The 21,482-nt window shown below is 43.2% G+C and overlaps 1 protein-coding gene across 2 annotated transcripts in view; it reads left to right on the top strand.

Annotated features, from left to right (window-relative positions):
* VIT (vitrin) overlaps positions 1-21,482 on the top strand; it is a 125,512-nt gene that overhangs the window by 43,505 nt on the left and 60,525 nt on the right. For both annotated transcript variants that reach the window (XM_012173556.4, XM_004006026.5), the window contains exons 4-5: positions 11,618-11,774; positions 20,604-20,737. In XM_012173556.4, the coding sequence (XP_012028946.2) occupies positions 11,618-11,774; positions 20,604-20,737 (291 nt within the window). The remainder of the gene's footprint in view (positions 1-11,617; positions 11,775-20,603; positions 20,738-21,482) is intronic.

Here is a 21,482-nt window from a genome sequence, read left to right as displayed (position 1 = left end):
GAGAATTGGCCCAGGGGCAGATGTGTGTTCAAAACAGTGATTGAGCTAATATGGAGACAAATGCACACCCAAGTATGAATTCCTTTGGATTGTTTCCAGTATCTTCACTGACTCATATACAAAAATCATGAAAGATTCCATGATTACCATGACAACAGTTTTCAGTGACTATGAAAGTCTGTGCTAAACGAACCAAGGGGAAACCTCTTAGAGAGATCTCAAATGGATTGAATTTCTGATATGCTAAATTCTAACCTTATTCACAAAGTCTCCCTTTTGAGTCAATATATGCATGATGTTTTTTCTCTAATTAGAAACTCTGTCACAGTCATTAAAAAGGGGAGAAAAGATAGATGCAATGAGGTAACAGGATATTCCCAAAGTATGGTGATATCTGATTCTTTACCTCAGGAGTATTTCCAAATTGTAGTCTATAGCTTGAGGCCAAAGTAATTTTCACTTTTCTCTATTCAACGTTGTTAATCCGCCACTGGGGCAGGTGACTGATAGCAAGGGAGGCACATCATTCATTCATTTGACAAGTACTGATTTGGTGCCAGCCAAGTACCAGGTACTGTTAAACACTCAGATACAACAGTGATTGAGATTCAGACTTTGCCCTCACATAGCTCAAAATCGAGAGAGGAAGAAAGACAAGTCACCAGGCAACTATGATGTCTTATATAAATGCTAGGCCTTGGGAGCTAAAGGTACTCCAAGAATATAGAGAAAAAAAGTTACGTATCTGGGAGGGTTTCCTGGAGGAAGTGACACACCAACACTGATATCTGAAGGCCAAATAGGGATTGATCAGGCAAACATGAAGAGAAAAGAGTGTTATAAACAGAAAGAAAAAAAGCATCTCCAAGGCCTAAAGAATAGAAAGAGCTAAAAAATTAGTTTAGTATGACCAAGGTTTAGAGCCGGAGGCAAATGTATTGAGATGAGAGATGGAGGCGCAAGCAGGCACCAGATCACAAAGAGCTTTGTTACTGTATCCAGCAATCTGCAGTTCAGCATGAGGGCAATGGGGAGCATTTCAGTGCAGGTTATTTAGGCTCAATTAGCAGAAATCCAAGGGCAATTTAAGGAGATTTTGGCAGGACAGGAAGTATCTCACAGAACCCAAGGCTGGAAGGGCAGATGGAACTCACTGGACTGTACCCTAGGCAGAAAGACCCCCAAAATTGGTGTCCCTACTCCTCTCTATATATCTGCCTCACTGCCCAAGCCCCTACCCCCCCCCCCCACCCCCCACCAACTCTGCTTCATGCAGACCATGTCTCTCAGTCCTGATTTCAAATCCCTGGGAGAGAAACTCTTAACTGCAGCAGCGTAGGCTGGGAGGGTAGTTTTCAAAGAAGAGTAGAATGATTAGGGTTGTGTTAGGGAAGTAAAACAATCCTGCCAGCAAAAAGCAACAAAATCCCGTTGTCCAAATATATGGAGAAGAGAGAGAACACAATATATTAGTGAGTTAGTAGTACACAGAGTTGTATTGGGTACAATTTTCTTCTGTCACTTGGCTTATCACATGACCTTACTTTATAAATCAAATCAAGTCTGACTCCAATTGCCAAGGGGTGAGATATTAAAGTTCCCTCATTAGTGGGCTTCCTCCCGCCCAGCTCCAGTCCTCGGGAGCCTTGTACAATCTACAACATTCAGGGAGAGCCTCTGCACTGTTCAGTGTCCAAACCCATGTTATTCCTAGAAGCTGAATAGCTCCCCTGTTACATAAGTGGTGGGATCTTGGAAATGTGGGGAAGCCTCATGCCTAAGGTTCTACCCAGAGGGGCACCACCCCAAGTATTGTCCCAAAGTGATGCTCAGCCGAGACAACTGTTAGGGAACAGAGGCCTTTCCCTTACTGGGACCTACCCGCTCACTCCCATCTTCCAGTCATGGAAGGTCATTTTTCTCTCCATCACTCTTTGAACTGGCCAAGCCCAATCCCCTCAAACAAGGAGTATTTAGAGTACCTAATTCCCAAAGCCTTGAGGGAGGGTTGCCAGGTAACCCCTGCCCTCTCCCTTGCAACCATGAGCCCCAAATAGGAGAACACAAAAATCTGACTACCTTCTTGGAACAGTAAGAGGGGAAAATACAATAAAAATAAGCATAAGTTAGTATGAAAAAGGAAATGGCAACTCACTCCAGTAGTCTTGCCTGGGAAATCCCATGGACAAAGGAGCCTGGCAGGCTACAGTCCATGAGGTCGCAAAGAGTCAGACATGACTGAGCACACACACCAATGTCTTAGTAAATTACCCTGCTGTATGGTGCCGAGTAAGCTTTACTTTACTGTACAAAATGAGAGTTCTATCAAGTTTTTTTACACAGGTGACTTTTTCAAGGCTCTCATTTTCCTGCTATGTTTTGGAGCCATAGATCCAACCTTACCCACAGGCACGTCACTGATATATTTAATCAGCATAAACCTATCCACACAGTTTCTAACAAATGGCCAAAATGCGGTTGCATTTTTCTTGATCATTGAAGACTACAAATAAAGGTTGAAGGATTTAGTTGTGTTCATGAAACTCTTCTCCTAAAGTAGTCAAGATACCTTGTGGATTTTAAGGATTAACTTCATTTTATGTGTAGATTCCACCTTCAAAAAAGGCTTTCTCTTCAACTCATGAGCTTTTTAGCCCATACTGTAATAAACACATCATACTTTTCCCCATAAGTTATGGGGAACAACTCTAGCAAAGTCCCTGACTGGCAGAATTCCTATGCTAGAAAGAGAAAAGCTTTTAAGTTGCAAAATCTCTTCCATAGCGTTTCTACATGTAAGGAAGCCCCAGGAGAGCTCCAGAAGCAATCAGTTCAGTTCAGTTCAGTCACTCAGTTGTGTCCGACTCTTTGCAACCCTGTGAATCACAGCACGCCAGGGCTCCCTGTCCATCACCAACTCCCGGAGTTTACCCAAACTCATGTCCATTGGGTCGGTGATGCCATCTCATCCTCTGTTGTCCCCTTCTCCTCCTGCCCCCAATCCCTACCAGCATCAGAGTCTTTTCCAATGAGTCAACTCTTCGCATGAGGTAGCCAAAGAATTGGAGTTTCAGCTTTAGCATCATTCCTTCCAGTGAACACCCAGGACTGATCTCCTTCAGAATGGACTGGTTGGATCTCCTTGCAGTCCAAGGGACTCTCAACAGTCTTCTCCAACACCACAGTTCAAAAGCATCAATTCTTTGGTGCTCAGCTCTCTTCACAGTCCAACTCTCACATCCATACATGACCACTGGAAAAACCATAGCCTTGACTAGACAGACCTTTGTTGGTAAAGTAATATCTCTGCTTTTCAATATACTATCTAGGTTGGTCATAACTTTCCTTCCAAGGAGTAAGCGTCTTTTAATTTCATGAAGTCCAGAAGCAATGGACTTAGTCTAAAGTGGGGTCAGATGAGATAGTGTTACCAGGTGAGAGATGTGGTGACTAACTCCAACACATTATTGCCTGCCCATTCTGCAAAGTCTCTGACTTCACTGAGCACCTGATCTTACATAGGGTAAAATAAAATTGTGCACAGGAAAGCCTTCCTGGACTCAACAGCCACTGCCAACATACCAAAAACCAGTTTACATGGCTCCAGGGTATGCTACACTTCCTCTACTGTTGACTTACTGCACATTATTATAAGGGCTTAAAATATATATATATATATATATATATATATATATATATATAAAATCTGTCTTTTCAACTAGATCAAAATCACCATGAACACATAATTAGTGCTCATTAGGTATTTGCTGGATGAATGGACAAACAGCAGAATGAAATAGAACAACAGCAGTGAAACAAAACACTACAAAATAAAGCAAAATGTGGTAAATGCTACAAAAGAATAACAAGGGGACTACAATAGGATTCAAAGGGCCTCCCGGGTGACACCAGTGGTAAAGAACTCACCTGCCAATGCAGAAGACATCAAAGACTTGGGTTCGATCCCTGGGTCAGGAAGATCTCCTGGAGCAGGGCATGGCAATTCACCCCAGTATTCTTGCCTGGAGAATCCCATGGACAGAGGAGCTTGGTGGGCCAGTCCATGGGGTCACAGAGAATCAGACACGACTGAAAAGACTTAGCATGCACATACAATAGGATTCATACTGGTTTCTTGAAGGAGTATTTGAGATAGGACATGAAAAATCAGTGGAATTTTACAGGCAGAGATAGATGGGAAGGCTTTCAAGGCTTTTCAGGCTTTCCATATATCATGAGTGAGATGGCATTGGGAAATAGTGAGTGGCATGATTTGGCTTAACTGTTGGGGCCTCACAGGAGATGCAGCTGGAAGATGGGTTAGGACTAGGTAACGTCAGTCTGAGAAGCTTTGTTCTTTGCCATTCTTCAAAGGGTGGAGACACGGAGAGTGTTCTGAGCAGGAAATCTACATGATGAAGCCAACAGTCAGCAAGATAAACAACAGCAAGATATTCCCTGCAGGCAGTGAAACCACATTCTGAAATATTTCCATTATATTGGAGTCTGTTGAAATAGTCTTAGCTTGGGGTGAAATGTATTACCTTTTATTCGCTTAGTTACCTCCAGTAAGTTAACCTTAATATCATGTAAAGCATGGAAATATTTTTGCAGTCGACCTTGAAAGGGTAGATAATTCCCAGAGGTACTACCTCAGTATGAGGAGGTAACTGTTCTGCTGCTGCTGCTGCTGCTGCTGCTAATTCGCTTCAGTCGTGTCTGACTCTGTGCGACCCCATAGACGGCAGCCCACCAGGTTCTGCCATCCCTGGGATTCTCCAGGCAAGAACACTGGAGTGGGTCTCCATTTCCTCTCCAAGGCATGAAAGTGAAAAGTGAAAGTGAAGTCACTCAGTCGTGTTCGACCCTTAGCAACCCCATGGACTGCAGCCTACCAGGATATCTCAGTCCATGGGATTTTCCAGCGAGAGTACTGGAGTGGGGTGCCATTGCCTTCTCCGGTAACTGTTCTGGGACTTGGTTATTGATTGTATCGGTGCTGTTGACGACATATGGCCCTGTGCGTGTAGGATTTAGTATAGCACACACAGCTTCCTCACTGAGCTCATATGTTGTCAGCCATAGCAACTGGTAAGAAACCCACAATGTTTTCTTGCTCTTTAGGTGTTGGTACCAAGAAGACACTTGGTTCCAACACGAGTGTCTTCACACAGATTGGTGCATGTGCCCTCTCTCAAACCATGAAAAAGGAAATGGATTGACTTCTAGTCCTCCTTCTGGTGTGTAGGTGAGAAAGAAAGCCGACTCTCTGCTACAGACTTTTACTTGAATAAATTCTACCATGGCAATCCTCAGAAATAATAGGCAAAGAATGCAAGGAAAATTGCACTAGAAGAGTTGCCTTGCAAGTGTTAGGGATGAATGCACAGATGTGTACAGATACACACAAATGCACACTAACACACCCACACAGACAACCTATTTACAAGACATTTCCTGTATTCACCCACTGCTGCTGCTGCTGCTGCTGCTAAGTCACTTCAGTCATGTCTGACTCCGTGTGAGCCCATAGACGGCAGCCCACCAGGCTCCGCCATCCCTTGGATTCTCCAGGCAAGAACACTGGAGTGGGTTGCCATTTCCTTCTCCAATGTATGAAAGTGAAAAGTGAAAGTGAAGTCGCTCAGTTGTGTCTGACTCTTAGTGACCCCATGGACTGCAGCCCACCAGGCTTCTCAGTCCATGGGGTTTTCCAGGCAAGAGTACTGAAGTAGGTTGCCATTGCCTTCTCCGATTCACCCACTAGTGGTTGTCAATGATCTTTAAGTTCAGAAAAGCCTTGCAGGATTAGAGAAGGGAGGCAACAATTTAGCTCCTTCTCTTCAGTAGTGGGAGAAGCAACCAAGTGGAGCTGGCAAAGCTACGTGCCTGGAGCCCCAGCGTGCAAGTTCAGGGCCTGGCTCTGTTACTTGGCACCTGAGCTTGAACAAGCAAACTTCTCTCTCTGGAAAATAAGGACAATATGCCTCTCAGGGTTTTGTAAGAATCAAGTGAAAATCGTGTGTTACAGTCCTTTCTAAATTAAAAGTGGGTTACTTTTAGGGACATCCTGGCAGTCCAGTGGTTAAGACTCCACACTCCAGACTCCACACCCCCCACTGCAGGCAACATGTTCTATCCCTGGTCAGGGAACTAAGCTCTCATATGCCTTGTGGTGCAGCCAAAAACAATTTTGAAGAGTCGGTTATTTTTAGACACAAATTTCTGCAATTGCCCAAAAGCTGTGTCACCACAGGCATATTAACCTCTGTCATTCAACCACTCTTTTATCTGTGGTGTATGGGTGAAGGTGTTTTCTCAAGGCTGACAAAAACACTAGCTTCTAGGACCAATATTTATAGGCTTTTTGACATGCTTAGAGCTGCAGACTTGGATTTATTTATTGAGGCAAGTGTCTGTGACTAGCTTTGTCTTTATAAACCCTTTTCATCACACATCCTAGGTTTCCCTCAACTGTTGCATCCAGAGAAATCTTTTATACAAAGGGGAAAATACTTATTTAACCCCCAATACTCCCCATGGAGGGGACTATGGAAAGGCCTTAAAGATTTTGGAATTTTTCCTCAAGGCAGCAAAAAGGTACTGATAGCTTTTGACCAAAGATTCAACATGGTCATCTAGCAATCACACTCCTGGGTATATATCTGGACAAAACTGTAATTCAGAAAGATACATGCATCCTTACATTCATAGCAGCACCATTTACAATAGCCAAAATATGCAAACAACCTAGATGTCCACCAATAGATGAATGGATAGAGAAAATGTGGTGTGTCCCTATATATATATTATGGAATACTACTCAGCCATAAAAATAGTTAAATAATGCCATTTGCAGCAACATAGATGGATGTAGAGATTATCATCCTAAGTGAAGTGAGTCAGATAGAGAAAGACAGATACCATAGATATCACCCATATGCGGAATCTCAAATATGACGCAAATGAACTTATCAGTGAAACAGAAACAGACTCACAGAGATGGAGAGCAGACTTGTGCTTGCCAAGAGGGGGAGGAGGTGAGCGAGGGAAGGACTGGGCATCTGGGGTTGGCAGGTGCAAACTATTATGTATAGGATGGCGGCTTCCCTGATGGCTCACTGGAAGAGTCCACGTGCCAGTGCAGGAAACGTGGGTTTGATCCCTAGTCCAGGAAGGTCCCACATGCCTCAGAGCAACTAAGCATGTGCTCCACAAGAGAAGGCACCCAACAAGAAGCCTGAGAACCACAACCGGGGAGTAGCCCTCACTCACCGCAACTGGGGAAAGGCCCAGGCAGTAACAGAGGCCCAGTGCAGCCTGAATAAATAAATAAAAAATTTTAAAAATGATTATGTATAGGATGGATAAACAGTAAGTTCCTCCCATATAGCACAGGGAACTATACTCAATATCCTGTGATAAATGATAATTGAAAAGAATACATATATGTATAACTGAATCACTTTGCTGTACAACAGAAATATGACATTTAAAATCAACTATACTTCAGTAGCATAGATTTTTTTAAAAAGATTCAACATGGTCAAAGACTGTTTAAGCAAAACGGAAAAGAATCTTTGCAAAAGAATTTGCTGCCAAGGAAGAATTAACATGATCTGGTCACTGGTGTCAGGATCAAGGAGAAGGAAGCTTTCATCTTAAAATTTTATTTGGTGGTCATTTTGTCTCATTAACGTTTTTGCATGATTTTCTTAAAAATAGAATTTTACTCTAGTTGAATTTCACAATCCAACAAAATTAAGTTTCAGATCAAAACTGCTTATGCATAAGTGCTTTTATGTTATAATAATTCTTTCTCATTAACAGCCAGGAGGCAAGCTTATAACAGCCTTCTCTAATTGATGAAATTTGTTTTCCCGAAGCGATGTGGTTCGCCTGGAAAACCACATTCACTGAAAAGATGAATGGAAAATAAGCAGGAGATTATAGAGTTTGATTTGGCCTCTACATCATTGGCTTATTGTATGTGACATCATCCAATAATCACTCTATTATTAGGTCAGGCAGAAAACCCAACTTAGAGCAGAAATATCTGCAGTTGTGCCTCTAAGATCCCAATGTTGCATGAAAGTGGAGGCTCAGACAGTACCGGTTTTGCTTCTGAGATCAGTACAGCAGACCCAGTGCCTCAGGGAACAACACCTAAAAGTTATCTTCAGTTCTTACCAGCTGGGTTGCAAGTGGCTCTCGTTTCCCTGTGTCTAGTGCCAAGGTCCTCTGGGAAGAACAGATTCTGAGATGCCCTGATGTGAGTTCCCTCGAGAAAATGATAACAGCCCTGAAAAGGCGAGGTAACCTTAAGGAATCATATGAGGTGGGAGCAGAGCAAATGGCCGGGAAACAGGTCTCTGAGCAGCTTCCCCTCGAGTAGTTCCGGGCTTCCCCAGGAGTTCCGTAACTTCAACCCAGGGTTCTCTCACTTCCATTCACAAAAGTACACTCAGAAAGGAATGAAATCAAGCATATATAGTCAAGCACATTGGAAGAACAGGTTGCAATGACAAAGCATGTTTAAAGGTCAAATATTTGTTCAATTTGTACAGAAAATTAAGCTGGAGAGAGTGAGCTAATTACAATTTCAGAGTGATGGCCAAAATCATTGGAAAATGTAATATCTAAATCCAGCCAACAAGAAGCAGTCATTTGCATCTTTTTGAGTATATGGGAATCACAGTTTATTCCTTTACAGTGTTTTCCCAGTTATTTGTGAAGTAGTCTGTTTTCTTGCAACCTTCTAAGAATCTTCCATCCATCCACTTAAGGCCCAAATGAAACGATTTATCTCTGGATTTCCTCTGCATACTTTTGAACTATCCCACTTTACAGCTGACAGTTAACAGATGCAAACTACTATGAATAGGATGGGGGCTTCCCTGGTGGCTCATGCACAGCACACAGGTTTGATCCCTAGTCTGGGAAGATCCCACATGCCTTCCCGGAAGTTTTCCTGTTCTCTCTTCCTCCTCTGTGGGTTAGGTTCATGTTCATCTATCTTTGTGTTTCCTCTCACAAGTGCGGAAATAATCTTTCCTTCAGAGGAGAAGTCAACATTAAGGCAGCTCAAGAAGTATCTGCCTCAGGTCTGAAGGGAGCAAGGAGGCACTGATTTGGCAAGTAAGGCTCAGGGGACAGTGAACGGAACATCTTCCAAAGTACACGAGTGTACATGCTTGATTTCATTTTATCTCTCCTCCCCCTATCATGAGGTGAGTTAATTCACCAGTTGCTAACCCACCTGGATGCAGATAAAACAGATCTTACTGAAGGGACTGCCCCAGCCTTTGTGAAAGCAAGACAAACAAGCAAACAAATCCCCCCAAAGGAAGGGGCTAATTGAGGGTGGGAATTGATGAGCAGGAAGCAAAATATTCCCATGTGACGCTTTTCCCCTTGTCATTCTAAGCCAACTATTCCACGGAAAATTCTCCTGCCTGGGCACCTGTCTTGCTGTAGGTTCGATCACTGTATGGCACTCAGGCAACAAGCTTCTCCATAGCACCCATTCACAACTCCAGAAGAGTCGGGTTGGCCTACCAGGAGGTCCAAAACCTCAAGATGCCAAAGTCACACCCACACGGAATCCCAGGGCGCAGAGCTGTCACTTCCTATTTCACACAACTAAGAGCCTAGAGGGAATGCTTTCATTTTCTTTGCATCCAAGGGAGGAGCTGCATTCAAGAATGGGGCAGTGATCTGCGGAAGGGAGGAGAGTTGAACGCATTTAGTTATACACCCAGTGATCCGACAATTAACCAGTTTAAGGAGAGGCTACACAGGAATCTTCCATCCTTAAATTGTCTCTTTAAAACAGTGCTCCCAGACTCAAAATAGTCCATGCAGCCTTGACTATCGGGGTTTAAAAGAATGGAAGATAAAAAGAAAATAACTGGAGAGGAAGCAGCCTGTGGTGGGGAGAATGAAACCACAAAACTGTTTTAAGCGTGGCACTCCCCTCTTCCATGGGGACCACAAATTGTTTTAGCCTGTGATCACACTCAGCCCCTGGGCTCCCAGGAGGACTTGCATGCTGGCCCAGCCCTGTGTGGCCAGGACTGTCTGGGAGGGGTGTTTAGGAAAAGAGCGGGAGCTCTAACTTCAGTCCTCTCCCCAGTCTGAAGGAAACACAGCTCTGATCCATTCAGGTATAAAAGAGTTAAAAAAAAAAAAAAAAAGTACATTTTGGATACAGCTGGAAACCATTAACAACTCTGAGAGCATCTCAGTTACCCAGTTAGAGGATGGGTGGCCTGGCAGAGATCCGGAACCTATGTTTGTAATCACTGACTCTCAGCACTGGGCGGGGCTTTCTTTCCACCTCCCACCCAGTGGAGACATCCCATCTTCAACTGTTCAGTCCCTGCCTGCCCCTTCCTTCAAGGGCAACTTCATTTACTAGAAAGTTCTTTTTAGCCAAAAAAAAGAAAAGGCTCCATAGAAACCTCCCCTTCAGTTTTTGCTCAGTCCTACTTGTGACTTGCCTCCAAATGTTCGCCTTGTTAGGTCCAAACACCCCCTCTCTGCCAGGCAGCTGTCGCATTTGGTGGTTTCCAGTTCCCTCATGCTTACTCTTTGAATGGTTGTTTGTGTTTCAGAGTCTCTTCTAGAGAATACATTCCTAGCTCCCGGGCATCAGTATAGGATCTTCTAGGAGGCCTTTTCATTCAGGAGTTTTGGAGGGAAATTTTTTCAGGGAAGATGCAGCCACACCCCCCTTTTAGGTACTGCCACTAGAGCCTCTACATCATCTTATCCCTAAGCAAGTTTGGGGCTCCAGCAGCCTTGCCAACTGACTACTGCTAGGCTGGCTATGGCGTCACAAGGCCCAAGAGGAGGGAGGCTAAATGAATGGGCTTCTCCAGGATGCCCAACAGGGCAGTCCCCAGCTTTCCACTGAGCCTTGAGGAAGAGGAGGAAAGATGACTCCTACCTTGTCCCTGGAGCTAGGACCCAGCCTCAAGGACCAAGACAAAAGATCACGTTCAGTATCTATCTCCCCAGTTCAAAAACTCTCCAACGAGTCCCACCTCATTCACAGAACACAAGCACTCAAGCTGCCTCCTCCTGGCCTGGCCCTGCCCATCCCTGTGCTCCCCCAGCTGGGGTCTTGGCTGCAGTAGGCCCACCTTTTCCTAGCCAGTCCTGACCCAAAGCCCATGCTCTCTAACTCGCCCTTCCCGAACACCTTTCCTTCCTCCTGCGAGGTTTTCTGAGCATTTCCTCTTTTCCTGGGCTAGCTCCAGAGCATCTGAAAAAGCAGTATTCTCCAGCTCTGCACTCACACTGACATTTCTGGCCACTGGAGGTGGGTCTTTTCCCAGAGTTCTCTACTCCAATTAATTAACTGTTCGATTAAGCACAGGAATGAGCCTCTTGTTCTTGCTCTCAGCAGGTTAAATGCAAGGGACAGTGATTGCTCTTTTGGCCTGAGGAATGTCCTAATTACCTCTCTGCTTTCATTATACAGAGGGGATCCAGGGTCAGCTCAGGCTCTGGCTTTTAGAGATCAAGTAAATGAATAGTTATAACCTAACAGTCACCCCATATATAAGCTGCTACCACAAGGTGTAATCTTAACTTCATTTTGCATTCCCAGCTGTGCCTCAGATCAGTTGTGATGTGAGGGCTGGGAAGATAACGAATGTCGAGTTCATCGTGAAGTGTCCGCCAGGATGCCAAGACCCCAGGTACCACGTTTACGGCACTGACGTCTACGCTTCCTATTCTAGCGTGTGCGGCGCTGCAGTTCACAGGTGGGCAACACTGAGTTACTTAAGAACCGGGCATCAGGGTGTGGGCGGGGAGCGCCGGGCGCAGGGTCGCCTGATTAGCAAGCAAAACTAGACAACTTTAAATGAGCATTCTGTGTTTTATCTAGCAGCCCTATCCCAGAGGATGACCCAGAATCTGTGCATGGCCCTGGCTCTCCTTGCAAATCTCTCTAGAAAGGAGAACTGATTTCTCCTTACACATGAATGAGAGGGGAGGAGAATCCTACTCTTTTGTGTTCACGAAGAACACAAAAGTTCTTGATGATGTAAAAAAATATTTTCTACCTGCCTGTGCTGGGCAAGGAAATAATAGGGATGTGACTAAGGAAGGCCCAGAGGTTTAGAGAAGACATGTCACAGCTCTGGTTGATGGCTGGAGACAAATGGGAACAGGAAACAGTGAAAAGGAGGGTGACAGGTGGTCCTGACTGGTCAGCTGTTGGTTTGGGATCCAGGAAGAAGGAAGTATGACTATGTCACTGCCTAAATGAGGCAGGCGTGACCTTTGCAGAAGACTCACACCTCTTTCACTTAGGCTTGGAGTTAAAACACAGTGGGAGGAATGTTTACTGAATATGTTCGATAATAAGGCTGATGGGTGGATGATCAGCTCTCTACCTGTGTTGTCTAATTCAGCCCCCACAACTCCCCTGCATGCTATCTACCACTCCCATCCACCTCTTAAAGGTGAAGAGAGGTTGAATAGCCTTTCTAAAGCTACACCACTGAAAAATAGCAGAGTGGGGATTCAAACTCAAGTCAGTACTCCCGCTTCTATTCACTACCCAGCACTGCTTTGAGATGCGGCTCTAAAGTTTGGGCTTGGCCGCCAGATACTAGCTGAAGTTTCTTACTTATTCAAGCCTGTGGCATCTTTTCGCTTTTCTTTATTTGCAGGCCAGTCACTTGATTGTTCAGTTGTATCTCTGCCAGAGAGAGGGGAGACTAAAATTCATTCCCTTTCAAGGTGTCTAGGCAGTAGTCTCTCTGAAATTTGCAGAAGCAATGAAAAAATTCTCTGCCTAAAATAAGACTTAAGAGTTACTAATTGACTTTGTCAGCCATACTCTTTTTCCCATCAGCACAGAGAGATGAAGAGCTACCTGGTTTTTCAATGAGAGGGGGTATACAAAAGCTCTACTAAGGATAAATAGAGGAACATTAAAGAAACAAACACCAAATTCTACTCAACTCCAAGCTATGAGATAAAAATATTTTGATTTCACCTTGAAATCAATTTTGTGCAGCAAGGCAATATGCAAATCTACACGTGAATACACACACACTTATGCTTGGCCCCACAGGATCACTTGTTCAAACACTCATGCCTCCTACCTGTGTTTGAACACACGTGTGTGCTCACACACACCCTGACATGTGTGTGTGCCCTCACAGCTCCACCAACACCATCAGCACACTCTGGTTAGTGTTTGTGTAGACACTGATATCTTCTGTAGAGGCTGAGCCTATCCTAGGCTTGCTTGTATTTTTCCAGGTTGACACTTGCTTCCTCTGGCATTTGCTGTCTGTCTCTTGCCTTTCCTCGTTTCCTGTGCAGTACAGAGCCACACGAGTTCATATGAGTTCACAAGATGTCTTCATAATGACAGTAACCCCTTACACAGATCCTCTCCCTAGCATCACCTCAGCCCTATGAGGCTGCTCAGAAGAGGAAGTCATAAGTGTCTGACTCTGCAACCCCATGGACTGTGTAGCCCACCAGGCTCCTCCATCCATGGGATTATCCAGGCAAGAATATTGGAGTGGGTTGCCATTCTCTTCTCCAGGGGATTATCCCTACCCAGGGATCAAAACAGGGCCTCCTGCATTGCAAGTAGATTCTTTACCATCTGAGCTACCAGGGAAGCCCATAGGGAGACATAGAGAGGTTAATTAAATTGCTAGTTACTTCCAGGATTAGAATTTGTATCCCCTGGCTTCCAGCCCAGAGCCCAGGTGATACATTTAGGTAAGAACGGAGGGGTCCCAGCATTGCTTAATCTATAACATGAGGACATGATGAGGTTATAGACTTTGGAGCAGTTAGAGTTGGGAAAGGCTTTATAATAGATGAACACACCTCTAGGGAGGAAATAGGAATGGCATTGACAAGGACCAGGACTCAGCAATATCAGCATTTGGGGTGGAGCCTAGGAACTTGCTGAGAAGACTATAGATGAGGGTAGAGGGACTGCAGAGAAGAGCTTGACTGTTTCAAAAAAGATTTGCTGCTAGAGCAACTGAATGCCTCATGACTTCCTGAACCAATAGTAGGACACTGGAAAGAAGGAATCACTACCCATGAGGAGGATGTATAGAAGTCTTAAGGGAAAAGAGATAGGAATTTTGGATTATATCAGTTCCGTTTTCTACAAACAGAACAAGTCTCTTTTCAGAAGGAAGGACTGAAGACAGAGGATAAGAGTGGGAAATGCAGAAGGGACCGTCCGTCACTGTCCTGCCAGAGGCCCATGCAGTCAGAACTGGGACACTGGAGAAAGCATACTTCAGTTTAGAAATTCAGATTTAGCTTAAAGGGTTTAATTTTCATATAATGTATAATCAGATGCCTTATTATGAATGATCCCCTTGATCTTTCAAACCAAAGAGATAATGAACGTATTTGAGGCATTACATTCAGGCTCAGTCCTGGCCTGAACTAACTTCTATGTTTAAAGTGGGACCAAAGCCTGGGAGAGGGGAAGAGTTCTGAGATGGGACAATAAAGAGGCCATCTTCCTGCTGAGCATGGATTTCTGACCAGATGCCCATCTTGAGGATGGCAGCCAGCAAAACCTGGCCTCGTGGTGGACAGCCCCTTTCCTCCAGGCCACGATGCTGACCCTCAGCTTAGCGTAGTGTCCTGAGGGCCAGGGAGGAGGTGACCCTCAAGGCCATGTTCAGCATCATGCAGGATGTCTGAGGAATGCAAAGAAATGGAACTGGTTTTGCTCTTTCAGAGAATACGTATGAAGCGTCTCTGCCTCAGTGAGGATACAGGTGAGGTTTTATTTACATAAATTCTCTGAACTACCTTGGTTCTGAGCCCCTAAGTGTATCCCAAGTGCAACCACAGGCCTTCAGGCTCTCTCCCTCCTCTGGTATCCCCTCTGGTGGTCTGGCATCCCGTGCACGCCTCCCCTGGGATAACTGTCACCTCCTCGAGTTGACAGACCACTCCCCACCCCATGCCTCCTCCAGAAGGATATCTGGAAATACGCACGTCCTGCAGTGAAGTCCACTCACAAGATCTCTCTCTTAAGGCAACAGGAAAATCTCATGAGAAGACAAGAGTTCTTTGTCCATGCCTTCCCCAAAGTCTGGGTTTGGAGTCTTCTATAACCATCACAAGGGATCTCCACCTCTCAGTCCAGCCTAAGAACCCCCAGGCCTTCCCCCATTCCCTTTTTAAAAGCCTGAGCAAAGCGAAACTCAGCACCTCTTCCTCACTCTGAGTGGCAGCTACAGTGCTTCTGACTTTTAAAACAAGAATGACTGCTTGCACATTTCCTCAGTAAAATATAAACTGTATATTGTACTGAGGAAAATATTGTAAATTATAAATATTCCTCAGAATATAAATCCAGGGACAGAAAAATTTCCCCCAGGAGAAAATAAAAAGATAAGAGCTATTTCTATTTACTAGTTATAAATAAGGGACCATGGGATAACTGGGATAATTTTTTTTTAATAATTTCAGTTGTCAGCCCATGCCAGTGGTGTGCTGGTCAGTGTTTACCAATTAACCCTTTTAAAAGGAGGAGGGGGTAGATGCTGATTTGTCAATGTCTGTAGTATAAATCCTCCCACTGTGGCTGATTTCAAGCTACCATTGTGAAATGAACCCTTTGGCACCATCCCGAACCTAACCACCAGCTTTCACAAGTCAGCATGAGGGGCATCCACACAGAGACAGGCCTTCAAACACAGAAGCAAAACTAGTGTCGTCCCATAAGAAGATTCCTGTTCCAGTTGAGAGACAAAGTTAACTCAAGGAATTTTTATAAAATAAAATCAGAGTCATCATGGAAAGACAAGATCCAAAGGCATTGTTAGGAAGTGAAGTGAGTGAAAGTCGCTCAGTAGTGTCTGACTCTTTGCTACCCCTTGAACTGTAACCCGCAAGCATCCTCTGTCTATGGAATTCTCTAGGCAAGAAAACTGGAGTGGGTTGCCATGCCCTCCTCCAGGGGATCTTCCCAAAAACAGGGATCAAACTCGTCTGTCAGGCGTCTCCTGAATTGCAGGCAGATCCCTCACCATCTGAGCCGTGGAAGTAGTGTGGCAACATCATGGAGAAGGAGGTACTGGGGAGACTGCCAGGTTTTCCAGCGCAGAGAACGGCATGAACAGAAACATGGGAGGGGGAATCTGTGGCTTGTCAGCAAAGCTGGGACCAGCCTTGCTGCAGCTGGGAGAGTGGGAGGCCCTGACTAAGAGCGCCCCAGAGAAGGGCGGGCAGGGTTGCAATGCTGTGAAGGAGAGATGGGGACTTGATGTGCGGAGAAGCCTGCAGCTTTTGAACTTTGAGAGGCAACTGTGACCATGTGGGGCAAACCCAAGATTCCAGGTCACTTAGATCTGGGTTCACATCCCTCCCTTGCAATTTAAAAGTTACAAAATCTGGAGTCACAAGATCCTTCGACCTTCCTAAGCCTATCTCTGTAAAGTGGGAATGACAGTCTTCCCTCCGCTCCACAGCCAGTAGGTTTGCTGGGAGAACTCAGTGAGATACCATGAGTGGGACTGTGTCAAAAGCAATTAAGGGTTTTATATGTCAAGTATTATTATCACCTTCTTTCCTTTTGAGCTGTTAGGAAGTTGAGTGTTGAAAGTTGCTGACTCACCATGGAGGTGGGAGGGAAAGAAATAGCAGCACTCATTCCTGTATAGAAGGGAGGGTGTTAATGGGAACAAATCTAAGGACTTTTTCAGTCCCCCATGCTGTCAATTACAGATGCCCAAGGGAGCCGCGTCAGGCTCTGGGCCAGGGAAATGACTTACCGGAGCCCCTGCTTCAGTGGAAGCAAAGAGGTAGATACATCAGTTACTGTCATATCAGAATCTAAAACCTTCAAAATCCTAGACATTAAAGAAACAATTTCCAACCTTTGGGAACTCTTTTAAATGAGTTTAGTTTAGCTTACACATCTTCCCTGGCCCAAAATAAAAGGAATAATGTGCTTTTAAAAATATTGTACCACCCTTTGAGATAGTTGAAATCATTCTGTGATGTCACAAAACCAAACTGGAAATTGTCAGGAAAGAGGTTTTACATCAGGGAGAACTAGTCACAATTAAGACATCAAAGAGAAACTTGTGAAGGAAAAAGAAATGAGGATTAAATTAAATAATCATTTATATATATGCACATATGCATACATATATATGTATTTATACATATGTATATAAGAAACTAAAAAGAAATCTGAAGCATGATCAGGTCCTGTAATATGAAAGAGAAGGACATCAGACCTGGGAGGTCAGCGGCCAGGCCATGTGATGGAAGCACCATACATGGGGCTGGGCTGCAAGGTGGAGGTTTTCTTCCTCTCCCTGCTTTCATATCTCTAAATAAAGATGGTGGCTGAATATCATTAATGAACACAGATGCAAAAATACTCAACAAAACACTAGCAAACTAAATCAAACAATACATTAAGAAGACCATCCACCATGATCAAGTGGGATTTATCCCAGGGGTGCAAAGATTCTTCAGTATCCTCAAATCAACTGGTATGATGCACCATAGTAACAAACTGAATAATAAAAATCAATATGATTATCTCAATAGATGCAAAAAAAGCTTCTGACAAAATTCAACACATGTTTATGATAAAAACTCTCCAGAGAGTGGGAAAAGAAGGAACTTACCTCAACATCTCTGGCTCAATCCGCCTGCAATGAGGGAGACCTGGGTTTGATCCCTGAGTTGGGAAGATCCCTTGGAGAAGGGAAAGGCTACCCACTCCAGTATTCTGGCCTGGAGAATTCCATGGACTATATAGCTCATAGGGCCACAAAGAGAAAGAAAAACAGTAGCGGTGAAAGGGTGGGATGAATTGAAAAAGTAGCACTGATATATATATATATACACACACTATCATCTGTAAGATAGCTGGTGGGAAGTTGCGTTATAGCACAGGGGCCAAGCCTGGTGCTCTGTGATGTCCTAGAGGGGTGTGATGAGGGGAGAGTGGGGAGGGAGGCTCAAGAGGGAAGGTGTACACACACACACACACATATATATACATATACACATATATAATTATGCTGATTTTCATTTTGTATGGCAGAAACCAATACAACATTATACAGCTATTTTCCTCCAAATAGAAAACATTTTGGGGGACTTCCCTGGTGGTCCAGTGGTTAAGACTTCACCTTCCAATGCAAGGGATGCAGGTTCGATCCCTGGTCAGGGAGGTAGGATCCCACAGGCCTTGTGGCCAAAAGATCAAAACATAATAAAACAGAAATAATAATATAACAAAATCAATAAAGACTTAAAAAAATAAGTTTGTAGCTGATTCATGTTGATGTATGGCAGAAACCAACACAATATTATAATTATCTTCCAATTAAAACAATTTTTAAGTTGATGGGAAAAAATGGTTAAATATTTATAAAACTAAAAGAATAGCATGTGAAAATAAAGTTAAGAACTAACCTTATATAGAAAAAGAAAAACAGCTGGAGGGATTAGGCTCCCCAAGTTCTGACTGTACTACAAAATGACAGTAATCAAAAAAGTATGGTACTGGAGCAAAAACAGAAATATAGATCAATAGAATAGGATAGAAAACCCAGAAATAGACCCATGCATTTATGGTCAGTTAATTTAGGAGGCAAGAATATACAATGGAGAAAAGACAGTCTCTTCAATAAGAGCTGGGAAAACTAAATAGCTATGTATAAAATAATGAAGTTAGAACAAATATTCTTTAACACAAAAGTAAACTCAAAGTGGTTCAAAGAGCTAAAAGTAAGGCTAGACACTATAAAATTTTTAAAGGAAACCATAGACAGAACACTCTTTGACATAAATTGCAGCAATATATTTTTTGAATCCACCTCCTAGAGTACAAAAACAAAAGCAAAAATAAACATACAAGGGCTAACTAAATTTAAAAGATTTTGTGCAGCAAAGGAAACCATAAACAAAATGAAAAGACAACCCATAGAATGGGAGAAAATATTTGCAAACAAAGCTACTGACAAGGTATTAATCTCCAAAATATAAAAATGACTCATGTATCTCTATGTCAAAGAAACAACTCAATCCAAAAATGAGTAGAAGATCTAAATAGACATTTCTCCAAAGAAGACATGCAGATGGCCAAAAAGTACCTGAAAAGATATTTAAATCACTAATTATCAGAAACATGCAAATCCAGATAATAACAAGGTATCACCTCACACTGGTCAGAATGCCATCATCAAAAAGTCTACAAACCATAAACACTGGAGAGGGTGTGGAGAAAAGGAAACACTCCCACACTGTTGATGGGAATGTAAATTGGTACAACCACTATTGAGAACAGTTTGGAGGTTCCTTAAAAAAGTAAAAATGAACTATAATGTGATCCAGCAATCTCACTCCTGGGCATGTATCTGGAGAAAACCATAATTCAAGAAGACACATGCACTCTAGTGTTCATTGCAGCACCCTGCACTACAGCCAGGATATGGAAGCAACCTAGATATCCACTGACCGAAGAATGGATAAAGAAGATATGGTACCTATATACAATGAATATTAGTCATTAAAAAGAATGAAATAATACCATTTGCAGCAACATGGATGGACTTAGAGTGAATGGACATATATTCATTTATATTAGACTTACAGGACTTATATTGAGTGAAGTCAGAAAAAGAGAAATATTGTAAGATATCCCTTATAAGCAAAATCTAAAAAGAAATTATACAAATGAACTTATTTATAAAAAAAAAAAAAAGAACAACTCACAGAAACAAGTCGCAGATTTCAAAAACAAACTTATGGTTATCAAGGGGAAAACATGGGTGGGGGGGTGTATAAATTAGGAACTTGGGTTTAATATACACACTGCTATATATAAAATAGATAACCAGCAGGAACCTACTGTGGGCTTCCCAGGTGGTGCTAGTGGTAAAGATCCTGCCTGCCAGCGTAGAAGATGTAAGAGACATGGATTCATCCCTGAGTCAGGAAAAGCCCGTGGAGGAGGGCACGGCAACCCACTCCAGTATTGTTGCCTGGAAAATCCCACGGTCAGAAAAGCCTGGTGGGCCGTGGGCCGCAAAGAGCTGGACACAACTGAAGTGACTAAGCACTCAGGCGCACACAATCATAGTTGTGTCCGACTCCTTGTGACCCCGTGGACTGCAGCTCGCCACGTTCCTCTGTCCTTGGGGATTCTCCAGGCAAGAATACTGGAGGGGGTTGCCATGCCCTCCTCCAGGGGATCTTCCGAATCCAGGGATCGAACCCAGGCCTCCCATATTGCGGGCAAATTCTTTACCATCTGAGCCACCACCAGGGAAGCCCCCTGTACGGCACAGGGAAGTCTATACTCTGTAATAACCTGTGTAGGAAAAGAATGTGGAAAAGAATAAATACACGTATATGAATGACTGAATGACTATGCTACACAGCTGAAACCACCACAACATTGTAAATCAACAATACTTCGATTAAAAAAGATTTTAATGTATAACATGTAGAATAAGAAAAAAATTAAGATGGTGACTGGTTTCATAGTCTATTATATGTCAAACAATATTCTTCTCCTCTTTCTTCAAAAAAAGTTTTTTCTCTCTTCACAGTGGTGTACTTGATAATTCAGGAGGGAAAATACTTGTTCGGAAAGTGGCTGGACAGTCTGGCTATAAAGGGAGTTACTCCAACGGTGTCCGGTCATTATCCCTTCCACGATGGAGAGAATCCTTTGTCGTCTCAGGTACGTGTACGCCCTGGAGACGTGCTGCCCTATAACCGACACCTGGGTTAAGTGACCTCAGGGGATGAAATGTGCTCTTCTCAGCGTGCTGTTAGCTTTATTTCATGGCCCACCTCATTACATAAAAATCTGAAGCATTAGTTCTTCTGATAATTAGGATCATGAAACAATGAATTCTAATTACAGTGATAAATCACTACCAAGTCTGGAAATATAAAAAGGCTCCAATTACTCATTTTAAACACACAGCAGCTATCAGTAAGTCCAATCAAACTTTTAATTAAGTGAATTACATTTAATAACTTGGGTTTTTGAGTTACTCCTTTAGTTATGCCAAATGTTCCTCATATCTAGCTTACTCCTTGAGAAGTCTGGTAAATGAATAGATAGGGACAGGCTTTTAGAGAACTGAGCTACAACTATTTGAGATTTCTTTTTTAAGACTAATTGTTTCACTGTTAATCAGTTCTCACTATCTGGCTCCATAGGATTTTATAGATAATCATTTTCACTTTTTTTTTTTTTTGCCCTCTTCCAAAGAGGTACTGTCAATGACCTAATGGCCAATGTGAGTTCACAGTAAAAAGATAACCAAGTATCTCTGTATTATCATGACCTGCCTGTTCCCCTCCTTTTATTTTTGTGAATTTCCCTAACCTAACCTTTTATTTTGAAAGCTTTTAAGTTTATGGGAAAATGAAAATATAGTACCACGAATACCCATATTCCCTTCACCCAGATACAC

Source organism: Ovis aries, chromosome 3 (genome assembly GCF_016772045.2).
Source record: "Ovis aries strain OAR_USU_Benz2616 breed Rambouillet chromosome 3, ARS-UI_Ramb_v3.0, whole genome shotgun sequence".
NCBI lineage: Eukaryota > Metazoa > Chordata > Mammalia > Artiodactyla > Bovidae > Ovis > Ovis aries.
Note: the sequence above shows the minus strand (reverse complement) of the source record. Positions and strands in the feature narration are given on the sequence as shown.